The sequence below is a fragment of the Megalops cyprinoides genome, chromosome 14, assembly GCF_013368585.1.
Source record: "Megalops cyprinoides isolate fMegCyp1 chromosome 14, fMegCyp1.pri, whole genome shotgun sequence".
Taxonomy (NCBI): domain Eukaryota; kingdom Metazoa; phylum Chordata; class Actinopteri; order Elopiformes; family Megalopidae; genus Megalops; species Megalops cyprinoides.
In genome coordinates, this window is record NC_050596.1 from 26,995,857 (window position 1) to 27,023,798 (window position 27,942).

Sequence of the window (27,942 nt, forward strand, 5' to 3'; positions counted from 1 at the left end):
ACGCAAACACCCCCTTTCCTTTTATGGACCTCGGTTCAATATTTAACAGACTTGCCCTTGCAGACAGAATGAATCACAGCTGCCATTAGCTGCCTGTCACGAATTACCCTGATACATGTCACAACCCGCAGAAAACAGAGAGCGTTGTTCCGTACAGTATTTGGAAACAAGAAGTGGAAATGGACGATTAATTACTGGACAAGTTTACACTCCGAGGTCGCTCCACTTGGAGAAGAAGGGCTGGGAGACAGCAGGAAGGGGGAGGAGGATGTTTTAGGTCTTTCAAGTCTTTCAGGTCTCTCAAGTATTTCAAATCAGCTGGATCTATTGCTAAATTCGGCCAGAGTTAAAGCGAAGTCATCCTCAGCCAGCTTGTGGATTGTTTGCTCACTCTCTCGGTGTGCCTGAGAGCTGTGTTAACAACAGAGAGGATCAATAATGTTCTAAATCCACCCCTCCCCAGGAAAAAAAGCAGATAATCTTTTAACCATGGAGCCGGACTACGAGATAGCCGCAGAGATGAAGACGGACGAATGGAAGCAGCTGGAGCAGGCAACGCCGATGAAGATCTTCCTCACCGTCCTCTACAGCGTCATCCTGCTGACGGGGATCGTGGGAAACAGCATCACCATCCGAGTCACCCAGGTGCTGCAGAGGAAGGGCTACCTGCAGAAGAACGTGACCGACCACATGGTAAGCCTGGCCTGCTCGGACCTCCTGGTACTACTGATCGGGCTTCCTGTGGAGCTTTACAGCGCCATCTGGTTCCCCTTCTCGTCCGCCTCCGGCAACGTGGCCTGCAAGGTCTACAACTTCCTCTTCGAGGCATGCAGCTACGCCACCATCCTGAATGTGGCCACTCTCAGCTTTGAGCGCTACATTGCCATCTGCCACCCCTTCAGATACAAGTCACTGTCAGGCTCTCGCACAGTCAAGCTCATCGTTTTCGTCTGGATAGCCTCGGCCATGGTCGCCCTTCCTCTGCTTTTTGCCACTGGGACCGAGGGGCCCAAGGGCGACCCGCTTTTTGACAGAGTGGAACAGCAGAACTTGACATTCTGCACAAACCTCACCCGCCGCTGGGTGATGTACAGGTCCAGCATCTTCATTGCATTCATCGTGTACGTTGTGGTGCTAGTGAGTGTGGGTATAATGTGCAAGAGCATGATCAGTGTGCTGAAGGACAACAAGGGCCAGCCAGCCAAGCCAGAGGTCAACAGTGTGAGGTTCCTGCCCAAGCACGAGAGTTCCAAGGTTAAAGCATCCAGAAAGCAAACTATCCTGTTTTTAGGTAAGACTTTACTTAAAAAATTTATTGACAGCTGTAATATGGGTGTTTACTATCTACAATGGTACATGTATGGACTTTTATATTTCAATAATAGATAGTCATCATAAATTAACTCATAAAATCCCAGTGAGGGAACACAAGTAGAAATTCTATCATTGTTCAATTTTCAGGTTAATACGTAGAAAAATGCCTCTATTTAGTATTTTTGTTTATGATGTTTTTGATATCTTTTCGATGATGCCCAGCTCATCCCATTCTGAATTATTAAGGGCATAGATATACCAGATACATAACATCAACAGGCTCATTTGGTGAAGGTGCTCATTTTCAACACAGGCTGTAACAGCTTGGACCCGGTTTTCAAGCTAAGCTGTGTCGTTCACCACAATGACTGAGGGTTCATAGCGATGGAACACAGCTGGCTTTTCCCAGCAGGGCGGGGCTCGCCTTGTTGGCTTTGTTGCACTGCTCTTGGAATCCAGTGACTCACAGATGAGGATGTCAGATGATGTCAGATGATGTCATGGAGATGCAGCCATCCCCCACTCGACATTTGCTCTCCTTAGTGCACTGTGGCGCTTGTAGTGTGGCTGGCACGGGTGTGTATCAGAGCACTGCGTTTGCTACACCCGCTTTAGGAGTGCAGAACTCACAGTGAGACGAGTGCAAAGCACAGTGGGTGATTGCAAAATCTGAGGTGAAAAACAGAGAGAAAATGCTAATATCCCATTATAGTCCATGATGCTTTCAGGTAAACTGGTAGCAGTTGCCTAGACTCCTGTTAGGGATTTCAGGGGTGCACTGTCATTTGACCCTCTGACATTTATTTAAAACTAGAAATAATTCCCTTCCTCCATACCTCATCTTCCTCAAAAGCATTTAAAACTTTATCAAAAGCATTTTGAAATGCTGCGATGACAGTTAATGATTTCATTTATGCAGTTTCACCCTTTGGAGCTTATTTTCATGCTCAGGGCTACCTGCTGGAGAAATTCTTGGTGATACGTCACTGGTAGTGTTTTGATTATCATGGCAGTGTTAACCAAGCAGATTAATGTGTTGTTGTGAGGATATTCATTGCAAATGCAATACCTTGAAAATATTTCATTTGTGTTTGGCGCAGTGTTTGTGGAATCCATTAAAAGCATTTTTGGGGTTGGGTTGCTACTTTGTTTAAAAAGGAAGTTTACTCATTTGTCCCTGGCCTGTCGGTTTCCAGATGAACTCCTTGGCAGGTGGCTGTGTTTCACCATGAACTGAGTATAAACTGTGGTTATTACTGGAGCTTAGTTGCTTAGCACACAAGAAACTGGCCTTCTAAACAAAAACTTACAGATTTGTTTCTCAGGTAGAGCACTGCTGTTGTACCCTTGAGTATGGTACACAACATGAACAGCAATGTGATGAAAGTGAGTTGTTTCAGCAAATCAATATCCAGCTTCACAATGCAAAATTTAGATTTTAGCCATGGAAGTCACCCAAGAGCAGGGCCTCTACCAAGGGAAATTAATAATAGGAAAATTACCACAACACTCCTGCTTACCTGAAACATGATCTCAAAAATAGTGGAAATCTTTCCATACATGTGTTTATGGCATGCTGTATGTCTGTTAGTAAGTTATTTATACTTTCTCAAATATGGAATTTATGCATTTACTACCTAATGCATAATCATAACTTTCGTTCTCATTTGATAAACACCATAAGTCCATGAAGGCAATGAAGATATAAGACATTTGCAATTTAAATTAACATATTTTCTAAAATAATAAATGTTACTTGTAAACAAATATGAACCATGGTAGAGTGGAAAAAGTAAGTGAGAGCATTATACGTTGATATTAATCTTGATGCTACCATGAATGTATTCTTATGATTTGATAAACTTGAGTAATTTATTTGCAATTAAATGAACACCACATTGGCCCAGAACCAATGGAATAATGATATGCTTTTTCTGCGACCTTGTAAAACACATTTAATGAGATACTTTTTCTTTCATTTCTCACAGAACAGCGTGAAATTAACACTAAAAAGCTTTGTAAAATTAAATAAACAGTAGCATTTGCTTAAATGCACCACTAAAAATCAAGGACAAATCATATTGCAGCTAGATTGAATTGGTGCTTGATGTTTTACAGCCATATTGTCTCAAGGCTGCAAAGGTTGAGTGGATTTCAATTACGATATTTACAGCAACACAGCATCTGAATTGATTAATGCAACTTCAAGCACATTAATGTCTCCTGTGAGAATTCATTTAAGTGTAGCATGCAGGTACTTGTCTCAGTAAGTATCAGGATGTCAGGACGCAGGCACAAACTCAGACCAGGCGAGTACAGGTTTCAAGGGCTTTATTTGGAATTGCTGGGCAAGTTTGTGGTGGCAGTCCGAGGCAGACACAAACCAGGAGCAGGGATCAGAGACAGGAACAGGCTGGGTTGAAACCGGGTAGGCAGGCAGATCAGGTGACCAAGGCAGGTACGAAGTCAGGCAGAAATCGGTATGGGACCACTAACACAACAAGGTGGGCCTCTAACAGAGAAAGCACTGAGACAAACTGGCAACAAGACAGAGACAAGCAGGGTAGATATAGGGCTGGGCTGACGAGGAGATGGGATGCAGGTGGGCAGGCAGGCAGGTGGAGGCGAAGAGGAAATCAGGTGGGCGGGGACAGGGCGGAGAGCGGGGCAGGGCCGGAACACATGGACACAGTAAACAAAATCGCATGGACAACACTGACAGACAGGAAGAACACCAAAACAACAGCTAGGGGGCCGAAGTACTGACACAGGGTTTTTTTTTCTCAGAAGGATCTGGTGAGGTCATATTATGACATCCCCGATAGCAGGTGTCTGTCACCTCATAAATCAGCTTGATCTATGACTGGAGCTAAAACATGACTTTGTTTAGTGCATTCTAAAATAAATAGCCTCTATAAAAGTGACTGTATAAAATCCCCCATCTAATCCTGTGTTCTCTATAAAAGAAAATGTACAGTATGGTATTGATTTTGGTCCTTTACTGCTTTGCTTTCATGCAGTTTAACAAGTGACAGGTGGTGGGAGACTGTGTGCCTTAACATATAATTTTTCTCTACCAGGGTGAATTAACAGTCTTTGAAAATGATATTATACAGAAAGACAAGTTAAAGATTATAGAGGGAAGGGATGTAGGCTTTTACTGACGTTTCTTTAATTGAAATACTAATGCTGTACAGAAGAAGTACACCACAGCACTTCCAAATGTCTCCACTGCTGATTTAAAATGGCATTACATCGAAAGCAGTGAGGTAGGTTGAGATTTTAATGTAGAAAATGTCTTTGACATTTAAACACAGTGTGAGTAATTTAAATCAGGATTTTAAATTGACTTCAATCAATCAATTTCGTTGATAATGGGAAGTAAGGCACACTAATTCATTCAGTCCAACAGTAATACATCTCATATGTAATGAAGAGCAAGTCTTATGCAACAAACCAAAAAATATGAAGTAACAGACATCCCATTTATACAGTATTACTCATTCACATTTGCAGTGGTTTTCCTTGTCCTGCAGTGATTGGTAATTATATATGAATTATTTGGATTTATTTATGATTCCAACAGGCAGTGTGCTATAATTCAAATAAAGACGTAAATCTTAAAATTAATATTTATAAAATGTTGCAAGGTTAGTGTTGAACATGTAATCATGCTGAAGAACCATGATCAGATGTAACATTGTTGTGTTATACCTATGATTCAGACCTTTGATTCAAATATTGGGTTGGGTACAATGATTGTATGCTTGACCTTTATTGTGCTTTTACCACAATACTCTGAGTAAAATGAAAATATTGGAAAACCTTGAGTCATAGAATGAATAATGTATTCATTGTAATTTTCACTCAATATGGTTGTCTTTATAGCAAACAGATAAAGTAATCCATTGGATTTAATGTCAGTGGCACTGTGACGTGACGTATCCCTGTGTTCTCCCAGTTTGATGTTATGGCTGTATTTTCTGTGCATTGCTACAACAATTTCACTGATTATTTACCTGATTTAATAACTATCACAATCCTGCTGTTTCAGTAATAATGGCTTGAAGCGGCAACGTTAACACCTGTAAAAGCTTCTGAGTTAATGTGGAGTACCTTGAAGCAAGGTTACTGATTTAATTAGCCTAGAGGTCAATAACCGAAAGTGCGTGGAACCACACACAGATGGGCTGAAAGCAACTGGGCATTACGCCTTCCCTTATCTGAGGTGGATTTCTGGGATGGAATTTTTTGTCTGTGTTCTCATCACTGTAGAATGTTTGTCTAATGAGGTCTTGCACTCTATAATAGGAGATACAGTCAGGAAAGGTGGGTACAGTCTGACTTTCATGCTCATTTTAGATTCATTCAGTCCCCATACAATGGACCACAAAATGGGCTTTTCTAACAATATATCTGCACCACCTCACAAATGGGTGGAGCTAAATGCACCCCCTCCAGAATAAACTGAATGGCTAACCATATTTGCTGAGCCAGTTATATCAGTGAGTTGGTTGCTAATGATGTGGGTTTTTGATGAACATTTAAAAATCTTTTCTTCTTTTCTAGAATATAATATCTTGCACTACTGTGTAAAGTCAGTCTTGAAATGTTGATCATAAAACTGTATCAGATTAAAACTTTGTTTATTATTAACTATATTAATTACATCTTACCACAATCACCAGGTGAACAGATGAAAAGTGTCATATGTAACTGAATGCGTCTAAAGAAATAACTGCGGTATTTGTGACAGGGCAAATTTTGAAAATATTGCTTTCTCAGACAGAAGCATTCTAAAAGTATAAATAATGTGAGATTTTCAATCAAGACAATAAAGTTGACTTTGACTTTGAACTCAAGCAGCCCAAGCCACACATCTTCTTTACCTGCACTACCAGTTCACCTCCATTAGAGGGCAGCCTAACCACACAGCACTACGTCATCCCCCTGGAAAGGCAGCTGTATCCAACAAAATAAACAAGAACTTTGTGGAACATAGATCTAAGTGAAACTGTCTTTACCAGGATAGCACAGACAATTGTAAAAAGGAGAGGTTTAATGTCCCATCTAACACTAGCAAGTTACCTGGTATTATATATTATTACACATTTATGAATTATATTTAACATAAACATCTCTATAGATATAATGAACAAAAGCTTCACTCCAAGAACTTTTTTTTTCAAACTAACAAAAACATGGGAAATAAAACGAACAGATTGGATGCGAGTAACTATAAACAGACCCTGGATTTTCAGATGATTGGCTGTCATCCTGGAGGAGATTTCTTCAAGACACGCAGACATCAGAGAGGCTCATGCATCAGAGGAGGGAAATGAAAATAATGATTGTTAGCTGCAAAGTGGCCATGGCGATCTGGGGGAGAGAGATGAGAATATGCTGTATGCTATATTCTGTGAAAGGCTGGGAGCCAGGGACGCAGATTGTCCTGGAGACAAGGTGTTAGCAGCCTGCCAGGTAGCCAGAGAACCAGAAACAGAGCTGCACACATTACCAGTGCAGGAGAGTTGACAGAAAGATAAGATGGTACACCCTGGCACCCTGGCACCTGGGCTGAAGACAGAGAAAGGAGGACCATGGCTTTGAGATTTACGAAACAGCCTGCAATCCAGTTAATCCCGAAATACCAATGCATGTCCAGTGTTTATCTGTGTTGCTATCTTTGTCTCAACCAGTTACAATATATATTTTTGTCAGCACCCTCTACTTCATTACCACAACACATATTTTTAATCTGTGCTGTTCCCTCTCTGTGACTTTGGAGAATAATTAATGCAGTGTTCAAACTAGTTAAGGTACCTAAGCATCATGTTAAGACAAAAGGTTAATTGCTTTAGATTGTTGTTTTTTTTCTCTCTTACTCTAGTGGCTATTTGTGATATGCATATTAATTTTGTTTTCCTGCCTCTGGCGTTCCAATTTTGCCCTTCATGGTTAACTTGAAACACCAACATTCATATCCCCCCCTCCCCCTCTCAGTCTCTCTCCACACGCTGCTCTCCAAGTCTCTTGACAGAATCACACTGGGCGATTTTTCTGCTGCTCTCAGACATAAGTACATACTTTGAGAAAAATCAATATCATTAGCCATTCCTCTCCTTCCTTGTCCTGTTCTGTGTTTGGTAAGGTTGAGTGGTTTGTGTGTGCTACCTTCCAGATGTACTGCAGCTGCGGTATGGAGCTTTTGGATATTGTGAACATGCTTTATTGTGAAACCAACTTCATCAGCAAATATGTGTTAGTTGTTGCGCACGCAGCAAAGGAAACAAATATAAGAAATGATTTGGAGTGCCTTAGAGTACCTATAGGAATGGAGTCTTCATTAATAAACAAACATTTTAGCATATGTTTTTTTTTTTTTACTTTTGGTATCATGGTATTAGTCTTCATGTAAAACATTTCAAGTCTTTTGAAATCTGTCTTTATACCTGTACTTTATTATGGTGTGGGTTGTTTCCTATGCAAAAAAATAGAAAAAGAAAAAAGAAAAAAATCTTTGTCCTGCAGCAAGTTTAAGCTTACCAGGCTTCACTGAGATACACAGCATTCTGTGTTGAATATTGTACTGTACTCTCACTGGTGGGCAAATCTGTCCTTGATATAAGCTTTTTCTTTTCTTTTTTTGTTTGCTGTGTAAATACCACTAAGTCGTATCAATAAGTGAAGCCAAGCCACCACTTCGAAACCATCTGTTGCCTAGCCAACCTGACAACTTTTGAATATCTTTAAAGTCTGCCAGGTTATGCTTTCACTATGCTTTCAGCATACTGCCAAGCTGAGCTTACTCTGACCTACGTTATGAGGATTGAAAATACAAACAGTGAAAATGGTTCATTTTTCCTGATGGTATCACCCATACACTGTAAACTGTCACAATCACACAATACAAAAGTTGTATAGTGTAATATTTTGGTGAGCAATGTACTCAAATGGTGTATCTGGATTTGAGAATGTAAGTCTACTGGACCCATAAAGTTGCACTTAGTAGCTACCGTGTAGTTGCATATTACACGTTGTATAACAATCTATTATACTTATAGTTTTGCTACATCGATGCTCTGAAAAGCGTTTTCAAAGCAGATAAAATGTATTTGTTGACACAATTATTTTGTACAGCTGTATGTGATTGTTGTTCCGTAAAAACACGGTCTGGGGCCAGTGTTTTTACTGGTAAGCAATTTTGTCACTGGCACTAGAGGGGTTAATGGAAAATGAAGTCATCTAAATTATGACAACAATGCTGCTGCTTGGTGGCTTGCTGCTGGCGTGCTTATGGAAGTGCTCACTGGTTCAATGGTGGAAAAACCTCCTCTGGGACAAATTTCTGGGCCAAGATGGATCACGCTTATGGTTGTCAGCCCAAGGTTTTTGCAACGCTTGCATCATCCATTTGCATGAGAGAACTGTCGCCAGTGGTAACCTCATCATCAACTGACAGGCAGCGAGATGCTGCTGGCTAACCAACGTAGGGGATGACTGGGGCAAGGATGGAGCAGATAGTGTTGGGCAAGAGATAACCAAACAGTCCCCTCAAGATATTTTATGTTTTTATTTGATTTTTTGTAGGTTCCCACAACTGATTGAAGGTGACATCGTACAATTACTGTGTATCTACCTGTCAGTCTGACAAGAGGAAAATTGTAAGCATTAGGTATTGTAATCATATGGTTTGCACTAGATTTATATTAACTAAAGTTAGGAGCTTGTAGCTCCTCATCCTGTATAAACAGACAGTGATAACAGTAGTAACAGGGTGTTAATGCAGTATGACCTGGGTGTGTATATCTGTAGTGTCAGTCTCTAAAGATATTATGCAGTCAGATCTGATCCATAGTTTCATCTCTCTAAAAATGTTTTAAGGGCACCTTAATTCTAAAAATAATTGTTTTTTAATTACTTTTTCAAATTTTATTCAGTATATTGCTCTTGATAATGAATATGTCAGAGAGCTGCACAGAGACATTGTGAGTTATAGTAAATATAACTTGAAAGATGGAGCAATGATGCTTTGGTAACAGAAAATAAATCACTAAAAGTGATGATAGCAGAAGCAATGACATGCAATCAATCTGTGCTAGGACAGATAGACATTATAATGGAACACCTTTCAGTTATAGATAGTGAGGTATCAAGCCATTCACTCTTGGGAGGAGAACACAAAATACGCATGTTAGTGTGGGGAAAAAAATGGGAAATTGCCACTCAGTCCCCTAATGGCAACCAAGCATACTCACTTGAATTACAAATTCCCCTTCAGTTCACATTGCATTAAGAAAGCGGTGCAGTTTTGAGATTTTATATCTCTGGTTACGTTTTCCTCATGCTAAAAGCTGGCTCTTTGCATGCAAGCCTGACTTTTATTTCACATCTACAGGATTTCAATCATTTCTGTCTGTGTGTTACCCTGCATCCTTGAAACATTTTTAAATATGCAAGAACTGCAGGTGGCCATGGCATGATTTGCAACTTTGCTTTTTTGCATCCTGTGTTTTTTTTTTTTTTTTCATGCAGCTATTTCCATCCAGCCTTGAATGCCTCCAGCACACTTCAGCAAGGTTGTAATCCATTTAGAATTTTTTTTTCCTCCTATTGTGCAGAGGTTATGGTTTGGAGGGATATGGCTTCATTTTTAAAGTCATACGGCTGGGCGTTCAGAGGCCTAAGGGTATGGTGCGGTTGGATAGTCCAATCATATTCATTTGGCTGGGGGACAGACGTGGGTGTTTCCTGAGATGAGATGTGGTATAAATAAGACAGGGAGGCTATTGGCAGAGGTAGACTGGGCCAGTGGGGTGACTGGGAAATATTTTGAGAAGGGCTCTGGCCAAGCACAGCTGTAGCTGGAATCTATTGGATATTTATGCGCACCTTGCCTGAACAAAATAAAAGGGCAAGTCTGTCACACAAAATAAGGTGTGTGAGAGTGCAACGTACTTTTACAGTGTGTCATTTTTCCAGAGGCATAGGATTTTAGCAGAACATGACCCCACTGTATACTTGTTTGTTGCACTGAGCTATAAATAATACATTTACATCTGTATTGGTAGGGAAAAAATATAAGCCAAAGTAATTGAGTATTTATATATATATATATATATGTGGAAATTCATATCGATTTCAATTTAGTATTATGTCTAACAATCTGGTTCCATTCTCCTTTTATCAACTGTATGTAAGTGATTTATTATGTATAACCACTTATATATGTTATGAATATGTTAGTCTACATGCAAACAATAAATAATGCCTAAGCAGATAATTCATAACTCAGTTTTGTACAATGGACAACTTATTTTTAAAAAGACCTTAGTCATGGTTTTTCCATACTCAGTCTCCTGTGATCTCAGCATGATTTATGGATGGCTTTTGTGACAGTTGTTACAAATTAATTCTCACACTGATCTGGGGTAGTCTTTTTTTTTGCAACTGAGTCCCACAGAAAATATAAACAGCGATTGGACTGGGACTTGAATGCCACATCTTCACAGAGTACATGATGGAATTTCATCATCATAATGAACCACCAGAATCCCACAAGCTGGTTGACTTAATGCCCCAGGTACAGCTGTTTGTGCACATAATGTAATCAAAGCTATCATGTGAGTTAACAGAGGATGGCATAACGACGTTGAAATGCATGGAGCGCTAAAAACTGAGGTTACAAATGAGATGTGCTAAAGCACAGCACCGTAGTCAGTCAACTGGGTTTGTAGAGCCGTGTTTAATTCTCAGCCCCATTGTCGTAAAGCCCTCAAGCAAAGTGCTTAACATGAATCCCTTCAGTATACACCAATCTGCATCAATGAATAATGTGCAACTTTAGCATGTGTCTAAAGCAAATAAAGAAAAGTAAGCAGATTAGTGCAATTTAAAAGTTAAAAAAAGTGATAAAATCTATGGCAATTTTTGGTTTATATATTGCCTATATTATGTTACATTACATTACAGTCCTACATTACATTCCTATATTTAAAAAAAAACAGAATTTTTGTCACTAAATGTCTTAATATTGTAGAAAATAAGAAAAATTACATTTCATTGTCCCTAAAATATAATAAGAACATCTATAAAGTTGACAATAGTCAATTATGATATATGCGATGTATTTTGATTGGATTTCACATTTAATTATATTATTTACTCATATTGCCTTTTTGTAATTTCAAAATTATTGGGTTTAAAGATCTCAGTGTTGCTAGTTCAAAAATGTTAGATATATTACTAAATGTGACAAGTTACAAGTCTTGTGTGCCATATGTCATTTCTAATTTTAGTGAAAGTTTGTCATAATTTTGTAGTTTGGGTCCTGGGGACAACAGCAATTAAACCCAAGGACATTACAGAAACAGCAGTACAGTTACTGTATAACTGTAATAATGAACAGTAAATTGATGTTATACTTTTTTACATGGGATTTGAGGACAGGAAGTTACATATGTTACAAGACCATAAAAACTGCTTAGACAAAAATAAAATGAGGGGATAGCCATTCAGCCAAGCACATTCATGAATAATAGATAGTTTTTGTAATGAGCTTTTGCTAGTGCTATTCTTAAAAATGATTTCACAATTCAAGAGGTTATTCTGAGGACAGCCAGACTCCTATGACATTCTGACTGCATTTCATATCTGTCGCCCTGAACAGCCTGTAGTTTGCCTTACAACTCTTGGAAAGTACCTGTCTTGCTTGACGAAAAGTATTTAGGAGATACTGCCGTTAGAAAGACATGGTACAAAAAATAATGTAACTAAATTTAAGGCAAATTACAACAGTCAATACTGGAAATACAGTACATGCATGTGTCAGAAAAAGTTGCCTTCCTGAACATAAAAGGCTGATGTATTTTTTTACCCACTTAAATCTGATTTATTTCTCATTGAATTCCTAATTATTTCAAAGGATTATGTATTTCAGCTGTGGAAATATACACAATAAAGAGTTTGTCCACAAAAAAAATAATTGTAACATTAGAGTCAGAGGGAAAAAAATGCATTAGTAGAAAAGATCTGTTGTGTTAGTTACTATGACCTGTATTTTCTCCAACCATTGTGTGCTTTATCCTTTATTTTGAGGTATCTGTATTTTTAGCAGTTGTTTCTTACACCTTTTTTTTTGTAAATGTGTCCTTTCAAAAAGGAAAACAACATACTTTTTCAAATTCACAGCTATGATTAAAGGACAACACAAATTGTGTATGAAATTAAATTATTCAGATGGTTTTGAGGAAGAATACATTCTCTCATTTTTATAAAAGCAGTGCATGGCAACTTTCTGAATGTTAACTGGTGATAATAAACAGTTGCCTGTATGCTCATGGGCAAGACCCAGCATTGCCATGGTAACAATTTGATTTATGAGGTCTGTGTGTTTTTCTTCTAATGGAGCACTTATGCTGTAATAAAATCAAAACCTGAATATGTTTCTATCATTCAGATGGGGAGCTTTTATTGACAATGTGACATGCTATGATTTACCACGTTCTGTAGATTTATTTTGAATGTACAAAGCTCAAAATAATGCCATAAACATAAGAACAGGCATCAGACATATGTGCTACTCCAAGGGAGGGGCAGCCTATAAATATCCAGGCATTTTAGGCTGAGACAGAGAGCACTGGAGTTAATTGGACCCGCTTAATTAGACCATAAATTTATGAACAATTAAAAAATATATAATTAATTTATATCGAAAAAAATGTAGCTTTAAATGTGTTGATTTAAGAGGTCTACCGATATTTATAACTTTGTAGGCACTGGATCTCTAGCATAAATCTCCATTATATGTACAGTATGTTTGTGTATCTTCAGTCTATCATCCAACCCTACCAGCCAGCCAGCCAGGTCACTGCACTCAGCTGATTTTGAATGCTCGACTGCCCCACAATTCCAAGTTGTGAAGTTGCCCTACTGCTAGTCAGCTGGCTACCTAGCAGCGAAATCCCAGATTATGTTGTCAAAGTGCCCTTGTAATATCAGTATGATCATGTTAATAAAATCACGTCTACCTATTTACCAATAAATGGCAAGTGCTTACATGATGATGATCATTTCAATCATGATAACATGTATAGTTTATAATAGATGGAGTTTGTTGGCAAAGTTATTATCAGTGGAAGCCAATTATACTCTCTGCCTACAGTACAGTGTAGTAATTCCTTTTGCCAGCTATTTGTCATTGACCCATCACGTTTAGAGATCTCAGCCAATCAGATTTGTGTATTTTGTGTATGCAAGGTGGAAGGCAACGCCATCCATTTGGAGTCAACTTCTATCTGAGGTCGTGTCAAGGCAAAAGAAACATATCCCATATAGCTATGTTTAAAGTGAAAGCAACCCAGCAGAAAACACAGATGTGAATGAATTAGTTTAGTATAAAATGCTGTCATTGTCCTCCTTATGGTCACAGAGAAATTGATGCTTGGCACTGCACTCGTCACCATATTAGTTGCTACAGCTCCTGTAATAGGAAGCAGTATCTGCTCCTCTTCCTGTTCATTTGTGTTTGGTTGCCAGTGGTGATGGCTTTATTTGGTCAATTGGTCAATATTCAGGCTGCAAAGTGTTGTTGTATAAATGTTATTAAATCCAATGAGGGAGTAAATTGAATATTTCAATCAATTGCATAAAATGTACTGCCTCTACAATGCTTCAGCTAAAAAGGCACTGATACTGTTCATGGTGCAAATTATACATAGAGTAAACTGTTCAGTAACCTGTTTGGGATTTTAGAGCAAAGTTTCTGCTGTTTCTAAATTATCTGTGTAATCTTGTTTACAAAAACTGTGGTATAGATTTTTGCAACCATGGTCACAATTTGTCACCTTTTATAGTCAGAGGCGATGTATAAAATCTAAGTAAAAATATAGCAAGGGAAGGAACATTGCTATCTAATGGCCCCATACACCCTGTTATAGGCGATCAGGGACAAGAACTTGCTCGATGCTCATTACTGCAAATGTCACCTGATGCAACTTTTTGTTTTTTCTTTCTCTCTCTGTCTCTCTCTCTCTCTCTGTCTGTCTGTCTCTCTATCTCTCTCTTTCTCTGTGTGACCTGAAAGTGAGAATCTCTTTGTTTTTAACTATTCCAGTGTTGTGAAAATCTTTGAGCCCCAGCATTGCCCTTCAGAGTGATAAATGATTATGGAGACTTAACTGAATCGAGGACCTCTTTTTGCGATACTCCTCAGCACTTCAATCACTTCTTCTATAAAGAGTCATTATTGGTTTCCCTGCTTCCTGGCTTCCATTTTAATCAGTGTAAAACCAATGGACATTGCACCATGGTCTCTCACCGGCATTATTGTGATTAATATAGACTGTTTATCTTCTTAGGTCTCCGGTGTGATATATTTAGTGTCGGTCCAGTTCTTGTTAATGTGATTCGTGGCACAATGATATAGACCCCGTCCCTTTTAATGCAGACAAATCTATCAAAACTTACTTTTTATGAAGGTTCACCTTCTCTATTAGTTCTCTGACTTTCACTGGATAAACTTGGCAGATACTATTTATTTGTCACAATTGTGATTTTGTGTTGAAGGAAAAAACTTTAATTTTTTTTTAATTTTAAATAATTTATTATCTTTTTAATAAATTTGAATCCTCATTTAAGTTAAAAGGGGCATTTTTTCATTGATCAGAGTTGCTTTTGGTAATTTTGGAGTGTGTATCATTGTACTGGATCATAGTAGACTAGTGTCTGACTGTATGAAACAGACGTTTGTGTGTGACTCATTGTTCTAAGCCTAGCCAAAAATATGACCTTCAGGTGGAAATCTACAGACAGGAATATGATTTTTTGGCATATATAATCTCTTAAAACATTTCCAAAAGTGAAACAAAAATACTGTATTTATTAATATAAATAACTGTATCTGTCATGGCTTGAGATAAACAGTCACATTCTCTTTCAAACACATTTATGTAACTGACTTCAAACATATGGATATTGTTATAGATGTTTTTTCATAATACATTATGTGTGTGTGCGTGTGTCTGTCTGTCTGTGTGTGTACATGACAGTGCAACTCTAGTTAGTATGTAGTTAGTTGTGCAACCCTTAACCATTTGATAAACTTTTGATTGTAAGAAAGACACTGAATCACAACTTTCAGTAAGCAAAGTCTTTTTGCACTCTACTGTGCAAAAAGACCCAGATCTCCAACTTTGACTTTTTAAAACTGATCCCAGATTTTGTCAATGCGAGCAAGTATCTAGCATCCTGTCTGTCTACTGGAAATGTATAGGTTGGCATTCAGTTTTGTAAACATGTCTATGGATGCATTCATATTCCTGGATGTTACTTGTTATGCAAATCCCTTCAGAAGCAGTATTGATATCCTATACCTGAGCATTATTTTCCTTGAAGTGGGGCATAAGGGATAATTTTTTTGTCAGTCAGCTAATTTGGTTATAGAACTTTGGATCTGTGTTGTATGACACAGATATTGATGAGTACATTGAATACATTTTATATCGATGGTGAAACACCCACATTCTGCAAGTAAAATCTTTTGCATGGAGTTAAGGTGGGTGTCATAATGTGGGTTCAAACATTCACATTAATCAGGCACTTGAATTAATCTCAGAATTATATGTGCCAGTAAGGGCATTGTACAGTCAAAAGCACAATTTAAAAGCATGTGAGTTACTGAAGTACTGTGGAACTACATAAAAAAAAATAGCTGAGGTTTTTTGAAGGTGAGTCAACCAAGCAAGGAAGAAGAAGGGACAAAACAATGATCGATCATAATAAACCCACTGAGATTTGATAGGAAATCATTCAAAAAATTGAATTAGGTGCATGTGAATAATATCCCTTTCAAATGAATGAAGTTACTTGGTAGTTTAATGCTTGTGGATTGCTCTTAAGTGACACATTAATTTGTGCATGCACTGCCTGAATTTCATTTGTCGGCTTATAAATAGGAGCTTTTTAATCAAGTTACAGGAAGAGAGGGTAATCTTTATATTTGTGCTTGTAGAAGTGACACAGTAAGCAGCTGGAAGGCTTGTGTAAAAAAAATGAATAAACTTAGAATTTTTTTTGTATTATGATTTCATTTTAGGAAGTGTTAGTACTTATGGAGGTTTAGCAAAAAGAATATATCCTAAATATAAGACTCAAATCGTAATCACCCTTATCATTATTTGGGAGATGATAGTGACATTTAGCACAATCTATGGCAAACAACCAGCTGTTTTGAGTGGATTCCAGCATTACCCAGGTTTCCACTGTTATGCTTTGCCCCTTAATTACCTTGACTGGCAGATTGAATTTTCTCAGTTGCTTCCTTCAGTAAAGGCTGTTGATTGCATGATTGCCACATTGTGCAGTTGTTCTGCGGTTGTCCTACTGTACAATACACGAGATTAAACTTCTCATTCATGTGTGATTGTCCCCTGAAATACACCATAAATCATCTGAAGAGGTTCTTTAGTAAGGAATCCAGAGAGGCTGAGTAATTGTGTTTATGTCATGGAGAGATGTACTATGTGTCTATAAATCACTGCTTCAAATGCATCATTTAATATGTTAGTTAGCAATGTTTTGACACTGGACTAGGTTAACCAGAATAAGATTGTAATGAAAACTGTCAGATAAATGCGAAAATTCAGGCTGTAAAGTAATTGATTTTTATTTGATAAACTGCCACTGCTGTTGCATACAGTACTGAAAGAATATATGTTGGCATGTGTAGGGATGCAGGCTTCTAGATTGCCTGGAGATTGTATAGAGATAAAGATATTTCACACATTCATATTATCTTCCAAAAATCGAGATGTTTCCTAATGTGATGTGCGGCTATGAATGAGAGATTGTATGACACTGAGCCAAAACTGTTACAGCAACTATATGTTTCTTTTTGCATGTCCTCTGCACACTAACTTTGGCTTTTGAGCTTCAAAATCAAAAGATAATGTATTTTTCATATTTGGCTTGAAAATATTAACCTTTTCCCCTGCTACGTTTGATATAGCGTGCATATATTACACAAAATTTCTTTGTGCATTTTCAACATATTCTACATTTTACTAATATATTTTGACATTCTACTGGCTCCCATATTCAATGTGTAGACAAATATTTCATTTAGGCATCTCTGATTGTACATTTTGACATGCACTACTTTGTGTTGGGCCTGAGTAAGCACTGAAACAAAAGTGCATTCTCCCATTAAGACCTGCTGTAAAATCTGGATGGTCATGTCAGCGTTTTGTTAATTTAATCCCAGTGGATTTCCCCTGCTTTCAGACCATGGCAAAGATGGACACTGCATCCTGAACATTTTTTCTCCCCTGATATTAATAATTTTGGCTTTTTTGCTAACAAACCTATACTGTAAACAAGCCTGACATTAGGTAGTCCCTTATCAACGTGAGTGTTTCAAGCACCAGTACTTAATGTGACTGGTCTGCACCCAGAAATCATTAAGCGGCTGTAAAGCCTTTGCACCTGCCTCATTATTTTTAATAATCTCTAGTTTTTGATGCTTTTTAAGCCTGGGAGATCTGTAGAATATGTCCTTCTTTCACCTCACACCATTTGTACTCAGTTTCCTCATGTGTGTTGAATGGTGCGGGCAACTTTGTTTCTCAGCACAGCTCACTTGATCTTTAGGAAGGTGCTCCATTACTTCTAGATATCTTTTTTTGTTTACATCAAGTCTGTCCCTGGAGTCAGTTCTCACGCCATTACCTTATTGTCCTCATATTTAGCATACATTTTACAGAGTTGGTGAATGATTGAAGACATCAGACCACAGAGCTAACATGTCATTTCACATTCATTTTGACTGGCATTTTAACAAGCTTCCCTTTTAGCACTAGTTTACGTCATTCATTTTGACTGGAGATACAGCCATGCAACAGCATCATTCAGAGGTCTGGGTCTATTTGCCACCAGGTAGAAACTGACTAAATTATTAAACCTGCTGTTTAGAACCCAGGTATGGTTGCAGCCTGAAGGGTATCTGTAAAACCTGGGCCATGTTCAACAGGCAAAATTACGCAGAATATTTCACAAAAAGGTTATGGGAGGTGAAGTCCACTGCTTGCTAAAATTGTTCCAGAATTCATTGTTTATGGACTTCACCTCCCATCAGCCTCATAGAAAAATGTTTTGTGGTGCTCTTATCTGTTAAGAACAGGCCTAGAGTAAAATCAATCTCTTGGACTGACATTGCTATCTACTCAAAACTCACTGATTTATGAGTTCATAAGAAAACTCTCACCTGCATTCCCCTGAACAAGGGTATTCTGACAGGGTACTCCAGTCATCACAACGCATATCTGAATAAAAGAGTGCTTTATGTGGCTGATGTGGCACTTTGAGCATCACTAACAGGCATCATTAAGCTTAGAGAATTCATGGCCAATGTGAAGCTTGGAGTGATGAATCATTCCGACAATCTAACGATGAATTTACCTTACATTGATTAAAGCATTTATTTTATTAATCAACACACACACACACACACACATGCCCCAATTCATATAGCCTATCCATGTAGCAGATTTTTGTCCTTACTCACAGCAGCTGTGTAGACCATTTATTAGCCACAAAAATGTTATCTGTTATCACAGTGTAGAAAGTTGGGTATAAAGTATGCTTAAGAAACTCATAATTCATCACCCTGACAGTGTAATTTTACCTTCCACAGCAAGATAGCTTATCGGCTGTGTTTTCATCCACTAGAGCTATGCACAAGATAATCTGAAAATATGCCTGATATGTAGATAGCCATTTTTCCCTTGGGGTTCCCTCATAAACCCCATTACAGAAGAAAATTGTGCGACTTCAGGGGACAGATTTCAGCCAGTAAAGGTCACAGAAATTGACGGCACCAGCTGAAACGTTCTGTCTTGTCGAATGAACCTTTCAGCAGTGTGCCATCCTGCCTACAAGACTATCTGGAGAGAGGACAAGTTATTGCAGGATAACATCTAGAAAACTTGAAGGCCGTAGTTTACTTGCTTTGAGAAACTTGTGTTTAACAGCTTGAAGTGTTTTATTCGGAGTGCATACAACAGCAAGACGTATTTTTTTGTATTTGTAAGAGTAGAAAACTGGCACATTCTAGATTCTTACTAAGAAATCATGATGCAGCACCCTTGAAACTAGACATTTTTTAAAATAAATTATCTGCCTCAGTGTTCTTCCTTAATCGAATGGTGAGCTCAGAGGCTCTTTTCAACCCGCCATGCACATGAGAAAGGAACAAATCCTGGCAGCCATTTTTTAATGATCTGGCAAGGGCAGGCAGGTTCACTCCACAGTGGAGTGAATCCACTGAAATCGCTAGGAGCTGCCATAACCTTTATTCACCAGGACAGCTCCTTAGGCTATAACAGCCTTTCCTGTGAAGCAGTGAGTGACCCCAACACCATTGACCCTGCAGGTAATCAGGCACACATAGTATCACACCCTGGCACTAATAGATTGGCTTTACCATCAATATGCCTCTGCACTACCTGTTTAGTGGTGCTTTGTGACTTCCCTTGAGCTAGCTACAGCATATGTTGTCAGCCTAGGAGGCGGTGAAGGACCTCAGTTTACAAGCTTGATCATTTCCACTGGTAGACTTCCTGTGAAATAAAAAATTAACAAGGGTGAACAAATTTCTGTTTTTTATTATCTCCAGATATAAAAAGAAAAATTGTGCTGAAAAAGGATGAAAAACTGCCACGAGTCACTTCTCTACCTGCGTAGCCCTTGCAAAATATGTGCAACATATGTCATATTAAAGGCATTTTTGGTTTCCCTATATTGCTTTCATAGTTCTTGACATGAGGGTGAGAGAGACTAATGTAACAGCAATTTGCCATGTCTGTGCAGGTGCAGTATATACTGTATCAATAATAAAAAATAAAAAAAAACATGCAAGATAGCATAGGACTTTAATTGGTACTGTTGATTCATTTGGTGGTGGAGACTGTTGAAATGATGTTTCTGTGCTTGGTTAATTGTGCACTCTTTTGAGAGGCAAATCTGTTCCACTATTACAATGTTCATTGTGATGTCTTTTTGTGTGAAGGATAATCAACTACACACAATTGATAGAGACCTTGGTCGTTGTCTCCTTTGTTCATGTTCATAGATAAAGTGAAGCAAAGGACATTTTTTCCCCTTTTATTATCAGTAAAAGTGACTCAGCATTTCAAGAAAGGCAAAGTTTTCACTCTGCTGACTTGTTCTGTTTTTAAGTTTTTAAGCTTAGTAAAGCTCTGTTAACATCAAAATAGGTTTATATTTCAGATACTGTCAATGACTTAGACATATCAATAATGACTGACTTGAACCAATCATAGTGTTTTGTTATGAGAGTAAATTCTTCTGTTTGGTTGCTTGTTACACTGTTAAACAGAGATGAGCACCAGTGCTAACCTACAGATGCACTTCTTTCACTTCTTTCTTAAAATAAACTACTAGAGGTAGCAGGTTATAGGGGGTGGGGATTGGAGGCGGTGGAACCAAGATGCAGGCTGAAGAGGTGGGTCTTCAGTCTGCGTTGGAACGTGGCCACTGATTCCATGTCCTATCTTGCGACCCCCGTCCGACGGGACAGTCAGTTGCCCCATAGTCTAAAAGCGTAGCAATCTTGATGGAACATAGGTTTTGAAGACCGATTGTAGGCAGGATGGGAATGTCTCATTCACTGTCCTGTATGCCAGCACCAAGGTTTTGAACTTGATGCAAATAATAACAGGAAGCCAATGAAGCAAGGTGAGGAGGGGGAGCAGCTTGACTACATTTAGGACTACATACAGGCAGGGAGACAAGCAAAGGGGGAGTTACAGTAATCCAGGTGTGAGAGAACCAGGGCCTGAAATAGGAGCTTCGTTGAATGTGTAGTGAGGTAGGGACGGATCCTTCGGATGTTGTACGAAAAGAATCTGCATGCCCGACTCACCGCTCCAATCTGAATATATTGTGTGTGGATGTTGATTGGCCCACTGCAATTGTAATATTTATTACCCTAGGTCCTGGACAGTTATTGAATATGTAGATCTCAAATTTCAAAACAAATTCAATATTTGCTCAAAAAATGTTCACCCAAATGTTTCAATGATTCACTAAAGGGTATTTTCCTTTTGTATTTACCACTATATTAACCATAATATATGTCACTAAATTTGTAATCAATTAAATCACAGCAAAATCAAACTGCCTGTAAAATATGGGATTGAGTCTTCAACAGTCAACAAGGGTTAATGTTTCTGAATGTAAATTACATGTTGCTACACTTAATTATTTCCTCTGGTAGTAGTTATAATGTTAAGTGACCCAGCAGACCATCAAGTTCACATTCAATCAGCAAACTGGCACACAGGCTGGGAACACTTCATTATCTTGAATATAAATTAGCAGACAGATTGATGTACTATTTGTAGACAAACTACCACACAAACTCCTTCAGCATGCAAGACTTACTGGCACGAAAAATCTTTTTTTTTAAATATTGATACACTTTCAGTCAATATAGATACATTGTCGGTACAGCTCAGCAGCTCCACTCTCAAAATTATATTGTTTTGACAAACTAGACTGTGCGTAATTTTCTGCATTTCCTGAAGGTTGAGAAAACAAACAAAAACCCATGAGAGCACCTGGTCATAAATATTCTCTTTAACTCTTGGAATGGTCCTCAGTCTTTCTATTCATTTTCATCTTAAACTTGCACCAAGAAGTACACTCACAACTCAGGCGCTCAGGGTAGTGTACAGAGAAGGGATGGAACAGGCATAAGTAAAATATAACGCCACATACAAATATCACAGTTCCTGACAACTGAAAATGAGTATACTGCTATTGAACCTTCAGTTTCCCTTGTTTGTAGTGGTGTTGTGGGTGTCTGCAGATTATGTAAAACCTCATGCTCTCGCCACAGCAAAAAAGTCCATATCTTCCCTTTCTGTCCTTTGATTATTTTCAGCCTGGCACTGGTGCCTTTTACATCTGTCTGGTGCTATAGGAAATATTAACAGCAGAGCTAGCAGCTAGCTGTGAATTTTCTGGAACATTATATTGGATGGCCTGAATTTCAACATTTTTTCAAACTACACAGCGCACAGTGAGCAACAGAGAAAGAAACACCATTGGAGGATAGGCAGAACTGTAACGGTCTTGACTGGGCTGTTTGTAGGTGACTGATGAGTCACAGGTGAGATGAAGAGACCTACCTGAACATACCCATGCCCTGGCAGGACAAAACCAGTTTGCTCTGCAGCTCTGTGAGCTCCAAGTCATTGATGACAAAGATTTGAACCCATAGGACTGAACCACTCATTATGCCTTTGTGTCAACTATGTGAATGGCTTGCAAATGAAATCTTTCTCAAACAGAACCCCTGCTGACCTAACCTGTATCCTAGAATTAGTTAGTTTACATTGCAGACTCAAAAGACATTTCATATTGAGCACAAATTGTGAACTCTTGTTTTTTTATGATCTCATCTCATATTCCTCTTCAGTTGGAGCTCACTTAATATACTTTCATGCACTCAGAAGTACTTGTTGGTTCTCCGTACAGATCTAAAAGGCTTTTTGAATTATACTTTGGTTTACTCTTCTTCTGAGAATATTCCACAATTGAATGTTTATTCATTCTGAGAATATTTATAAACATGGCCCCAGTAATATTTTATGGTAGGTACACACATAAACACATTCATCATTCAAATTAATACAAATTGAATATGTTAAAGAATTTTTGTTTTGTGTTGCTTTTGAAATCTTTTCCCCAGAAGTTTGTTTTTTTCCCTCCCTTTGGCAAGTAAAGTCTTGGGACATTAATGTTATGGACAAAACACTTGGAAGTAAACCAACATTTTTACTATTTTTCCTTTCCTGTTTACAAGATTTGGATCTTTTGACGCAGTGGTGTTTTATTTTCTTGATTTATGACAGTGAAGAAATTGTAACTAAACCAGATACATTTTTAAGTGGGTCATTTGTGTTGCTAAGCATGGGCTCTGAAATTGCTCCATTTGTTTTGCGAAAGTAAATTCAACATTCCCATTCACAAATGACAAATTGGAAGGTGTTTGCCATGTCCTAAACAAAATTGCAGTAATATATCAGAACTTCTAGGGCCTGACAGATATATACCGATATATACCAATAAAATCAGCTAGTAAATGGATTATTAGGACTTATCTTCAAGGAGGTCACTGAGGTCCCATAATGAATTCTTCTGTTAAGTCTTTCAGTTAATTGGCCTTGCAGCGTATGCATAAGTGGGATAAGCAGGAAGTGTATATGACTTGCTTTTCTATTCATGAAATTTTACATAATATGTTTCTATTTTATTATCAAGTGCCTTTCTCCAGGGTGTCACATAATTGCATTTAATATGGTATTCTTTGTGCAACTGTATCTTTATTGAGGCAATTCATCTTAAGTACCTTGAAAACAGTCTCAATGATGTACTTAAGAATTTAACTTGCTACCTTTAGGATACAAAACCACACAACACTACACTGCCTCCTTTTTGTGTAATGCACAATAGTATTCTTGTACTAATAGTGGGTGATTTATTAAGTGAATTCAGTTAAATTTATTCCTCGTCATTATTTTATATTTGTGCTTTCTGTAAAGTGGTGTTCTGACAATACATGAAACCTGGTGCAGTGAATGGCACCTATACCACACAATCATACATAGGCATGAATTCCTGCTTGATCTATTCTTAGACACAGGTCGACAGAGCAAGTGGATGTGTGCTGGATGTACAGCATGTACTGCAGAATGGACAGCCATTTGGTAATTCCTAGCAATCAACCCTACAATGTGCCAGAACTCAGACAAGGCTGCTGTCATCTTTACAGCAAAAAGTGGGAACAGTAAGAGTTTGGTTTGAGCATCTGAACACCTGTTCGCCTGATCACACAGCAGCCCTGTTACCGACTTATACATCATATTTGAATCTCACTTAGTCACAGACAGCCTGCGTTTCACTTTGTTTCTTCCATCTCTCCCTCCCATTTTTCTGTCTCCATCTCTCTGTGTGACTGCAAGGTAGCTGTGCCTAAACTACATTTCCAGCACATTGCACTCCACTGTGTTCTAGTAAATGACCCATGGACACTGTTTTATAGATTGACTATTGAAGTATTAAGAATTAAGGAAGAATTAAATAGACAATTCACTTGCACTGAAGTTATTTAACAGTTGGTGCCCCCCCCCCCCCCCAATCCCAACAACTTTTCAATTTTTCATGTATCATTTGTTGTTGTTCAATCAAATACCTGCTGTCAGCTGCAGCCTGAAAAATTACATGTTCAATCCACATCATGGTTCAAGTAACCACATAATTTGATCTTTCATACTATATTCTAAAATATATTTGCAAAGTAGAAGCAATGTATCCTCAAACTCCCTCTCGCACCTACTATGGTATAGAACGCTGTATGTTATGTAATGGCTCCAGGCAGCTGTAACTCTGGTGGCATGGTATCTTTTGGTAGCCTTTTGGTATGCTCCTTTATAAACCACTCCAGACGAGAGATATTTGGACCATACACTACACTGGACTCCATAGCCACTTCTCAAGTGGCATGAATACTAGTGTGAAAATGCCTACTGCGTTATGCCAAAAATCCACAGTGCCCCAAGTATTCAAATCCACCCCCTAAGTTGTACAACCATCCCCTTTCATCATCCTACTCTGGGTAGAAACACTAAAACAAATCGGATGAATATAGCAAAGTCAGCCCTCAGAACTAAGATACCAAAATCAACCATGTTGCTGACAGCGCCACAACTTGGCCATCAAAACTAGGTCCCTACAAACATTTCAGCTGGTTTAGCAGTTATTAGGTAATGTGACAATGCTGCCCCATGCACCACACATTAAACAGAAGGAAGACCAAAAATAAATAAGCTTAAATAGTTTTAAAATCCCCCAAAGAAAAAACTCCACAAAACACAGGCAGACAACAACCAGCCTTTGTCAGCAACAAAGCCAGCTACCTGCCACCTGCATTTAATATGCCTCCAATCAGACACAAGGACAATTACAATTAGCCAATCAGATTAACTTGATGGAACAAAGCTGTTATCATTAAATGGTGCAATTAAAGACAATTGAGGATCCTCTAGACACTGAAACAAACATACTCTCATTCACCATAAAAACACTGCTGAAACAAGTCAGTAGAGTTTGTATGTGTATTTGAGGGTTCATCCATTACAGAAGGCTTAAATTCACAAAATCTTTATCACGATCTGACCCCCAAAATCCATATAGGTACAACAGTGGTACTACAGGTACTAATATTCCATTCAGCTTTTTTGTCATTATTTTGGTAAGGTGGTTTGGTTCTCGCCATGTACCTTGGCATTGTTCACCATTTTCCCCAATTTCTTCTGCCAGTAAATCTTAGAATTGTTTTCCACAGGTAGCATTCAAAGAATGCCCTCCAAGGACACTCTTATCAGCATGTTTTTTTTATCTGGCTATTGTTCTCACCAGCTCTCTCGTTAGCGTTCAATACACTAATGAGAGAAGTCAATCAAGCCTCTTCAAACATTTCTGCTCACAGCAGTGCTCTTTATTTGTGTCTTTTCAGCGATGGCAGAATTGAGACATCATGCAGTGATGATTTTATGATCAAATCCAAAAAAATTCACTCCGGGGTTGTTTATTTTTTCATCTTAATCCATGTATTCTGTAGGAAGAGGTGAGGCAGAAGTCATGACAGATGGAAGGAAAGCAAGCCCCACCCCATCCCATCCTCATTGAAAGTCCTTAGACAAAACTCCTCTACCAGTATGAGCCTAAACCTGCTGTAGCTTTTGTATTTTAATCAAGCTAGGTGGACTCTAAAGCCATGAGGAGGCATTCTAGATGTCTAACCTTGCTCTCACATACAATGTGTGGTAAGGACAGTTACAGTCTAAATTGGACAAACGTGTTGTAATTGTACAATGTTCAATGGTTTTATTAAACCATGAAAAACACCTTATGGATCATGTGTACCTGTATACATTATGATGGTTTCCACAGCACAGATTTTGTCACAATTCTTTATTTGTATTTTATATTTACTGGATACAGTGACTCTTCACAGAAGACCATTCAAGGTAACCCATCATAAAAAAATGACATCTCTGTAAAATTTGTTACTGTACTTTTCCATGTACCATAAATAGCTTCTCATGCTTTATTATTGTACATTTTCAAAACAACCATCAAAGCTATTGAAATATACAAGTAATCCCGAAGAAAAACATTTATGGATCAATCTGATGGTCCATCACATGTCCATTTAATGAGCTTTCTTTAAATTGTTTCTAGAGGCCAGCCTTCAAATCATAACATGACCATTTATTTAATGTTTTGATAGTTTCAGTCTTTTAAAACCAAGACTTTTAAGGATTTGTAATATATTAGTTTGAATAAGTTGTACTATGGAAAATATGCATTGAAATAATTGGCATTCCTCATTCTTTGTAAGACTGGCTTATGGTGATAAGGACTTCTTTTTAAATAAGAGTACAGAAATGTACTTCCCACTCATAAAGCAGTTTAACAGACACAATTACACTGTATTGACAATGGACAGAATCAGTCAGAAAATTATTAATATCATAAAGCATTGTAAAGCACTGAATATGTGATTTGAAATAGATTGCGCAAGCCACGGCACACAGAGGAAACAGCAAGTAATATTAACATTAAGAACAAAATTACAAAAAAGTAAAATGACTCATTCTTATGAATGTAAGATAAATGGAGTTTGTGGGGAAAAAAGAACATTGAAGAGAATACGAGGAAATCATTTTTGTGGTGAGAAATCTTTTTTTTTCTCCATAATTTAGGTTTTTCAGTGTTTGCTTCCATAAAGTCTGCGGTCACTTCTCCCCGTCCTTTTCTCTTCTCCCTCTCATCTGCCCCTTTTTTCTGCCCCTCTCTTTTTAATATCCAGGTTTAATTGTTGGCGCTCTTGCCGGATGCTGGATTCCAAACCAGATCCGTCGCCTCATGACTGCGGCAAGACCAAAAGCCAACTGGACCCTGCCATACTTCAATGTCTACGTCACCCTTCACCCGATCGCTGACACCTTCTTCTACCTCAGCTCCGTGCTCAACCCCTTCCTCTACAACCTGTCTTCGCGCCAGTTCCGCCAGGTCTTCCTCCAGGTGCTGCGCTGTCGCCTGACCATCGAACACATCAACAAGAGGACCCTAAGAGGTCCCGGCGTCGAGTCCACCCGCTCCACGCGTCCCCTGGTATTCAAGTCCCTCCGGCGTGGGAGGTCCAGCTACAGCAACGACAAACCCATCACTCTCACAACATTCCAAGACCCTGATGCTGCTCCCTCCTCTGCCAACGTCAACAACTCATCAGAAACTGACAGTACTCTACTGAGCAGTGTGGAAATTAAGTCTGACACTCAAACGTGAACGTGCTCTTGGTTTATCAACTGAGTTGTGACGGTTGGATCAGCAGTGTAATTCCAGCGGTTGCATACTGTATACATTTACATCATGCTATATGCAAAGGATTGTGGGTAAAACATGTCAGAGGCTTTATGAACAGGAGAGACCTGGTATTTTGCAAAAATAAAAAAAAGACAAAACTTCTCCAAGTGGAAG

The 27,942-nt window shown here is 38.4% G+C and overlaps 1 protein-coding gene across 1 annotated transcript; it reads left to right on the forward strand.

The window, feature by feature from the left end:
• The first annotated feature begins 103 nt into the window (after nucleotides 1–103).
• LOC118789223 (G-protein coupled receptor 39-like) lies at nucleotides 104–27,863 on the forward strand. Its single transcript, XM_036545569.1, has 2 exons — nucleotides 104–1,291; nucleotides 27,272–27,863. Exons 1-2 carry the CDS (start codon nucleotides 490–492, stop codon nucleotides 27,748–27,750), a joined length of 1,281 nt encoding a protein of 426 aa, XP_036401462.1. The 5' UTR covers nucleotides 104–489; the 3' UTR covers nucleotides 27,751–27,863.
• Nucleotides 27,864–27,942: the final 79 nt, after the last annotated feature.

What these genes read in the sequence shown, in the direction of transcription:
- LOC118789223 (XM_036545569.1), top strand. Translation starts at nt 490, where the DNA reads ATGGAGCCGGACTACGAGATAGCCGCAGAGATGAAGACGGACGAATGG. An exon ending in GCAAACTATCCTGTTTTTAG is followed by an intron (nt 1,292 to 27,271) that starts GTAAGACTTTAC and finishes TTTAATATCCAG; the next exon opens with GTTTAATTGTTGGCGCTCTT.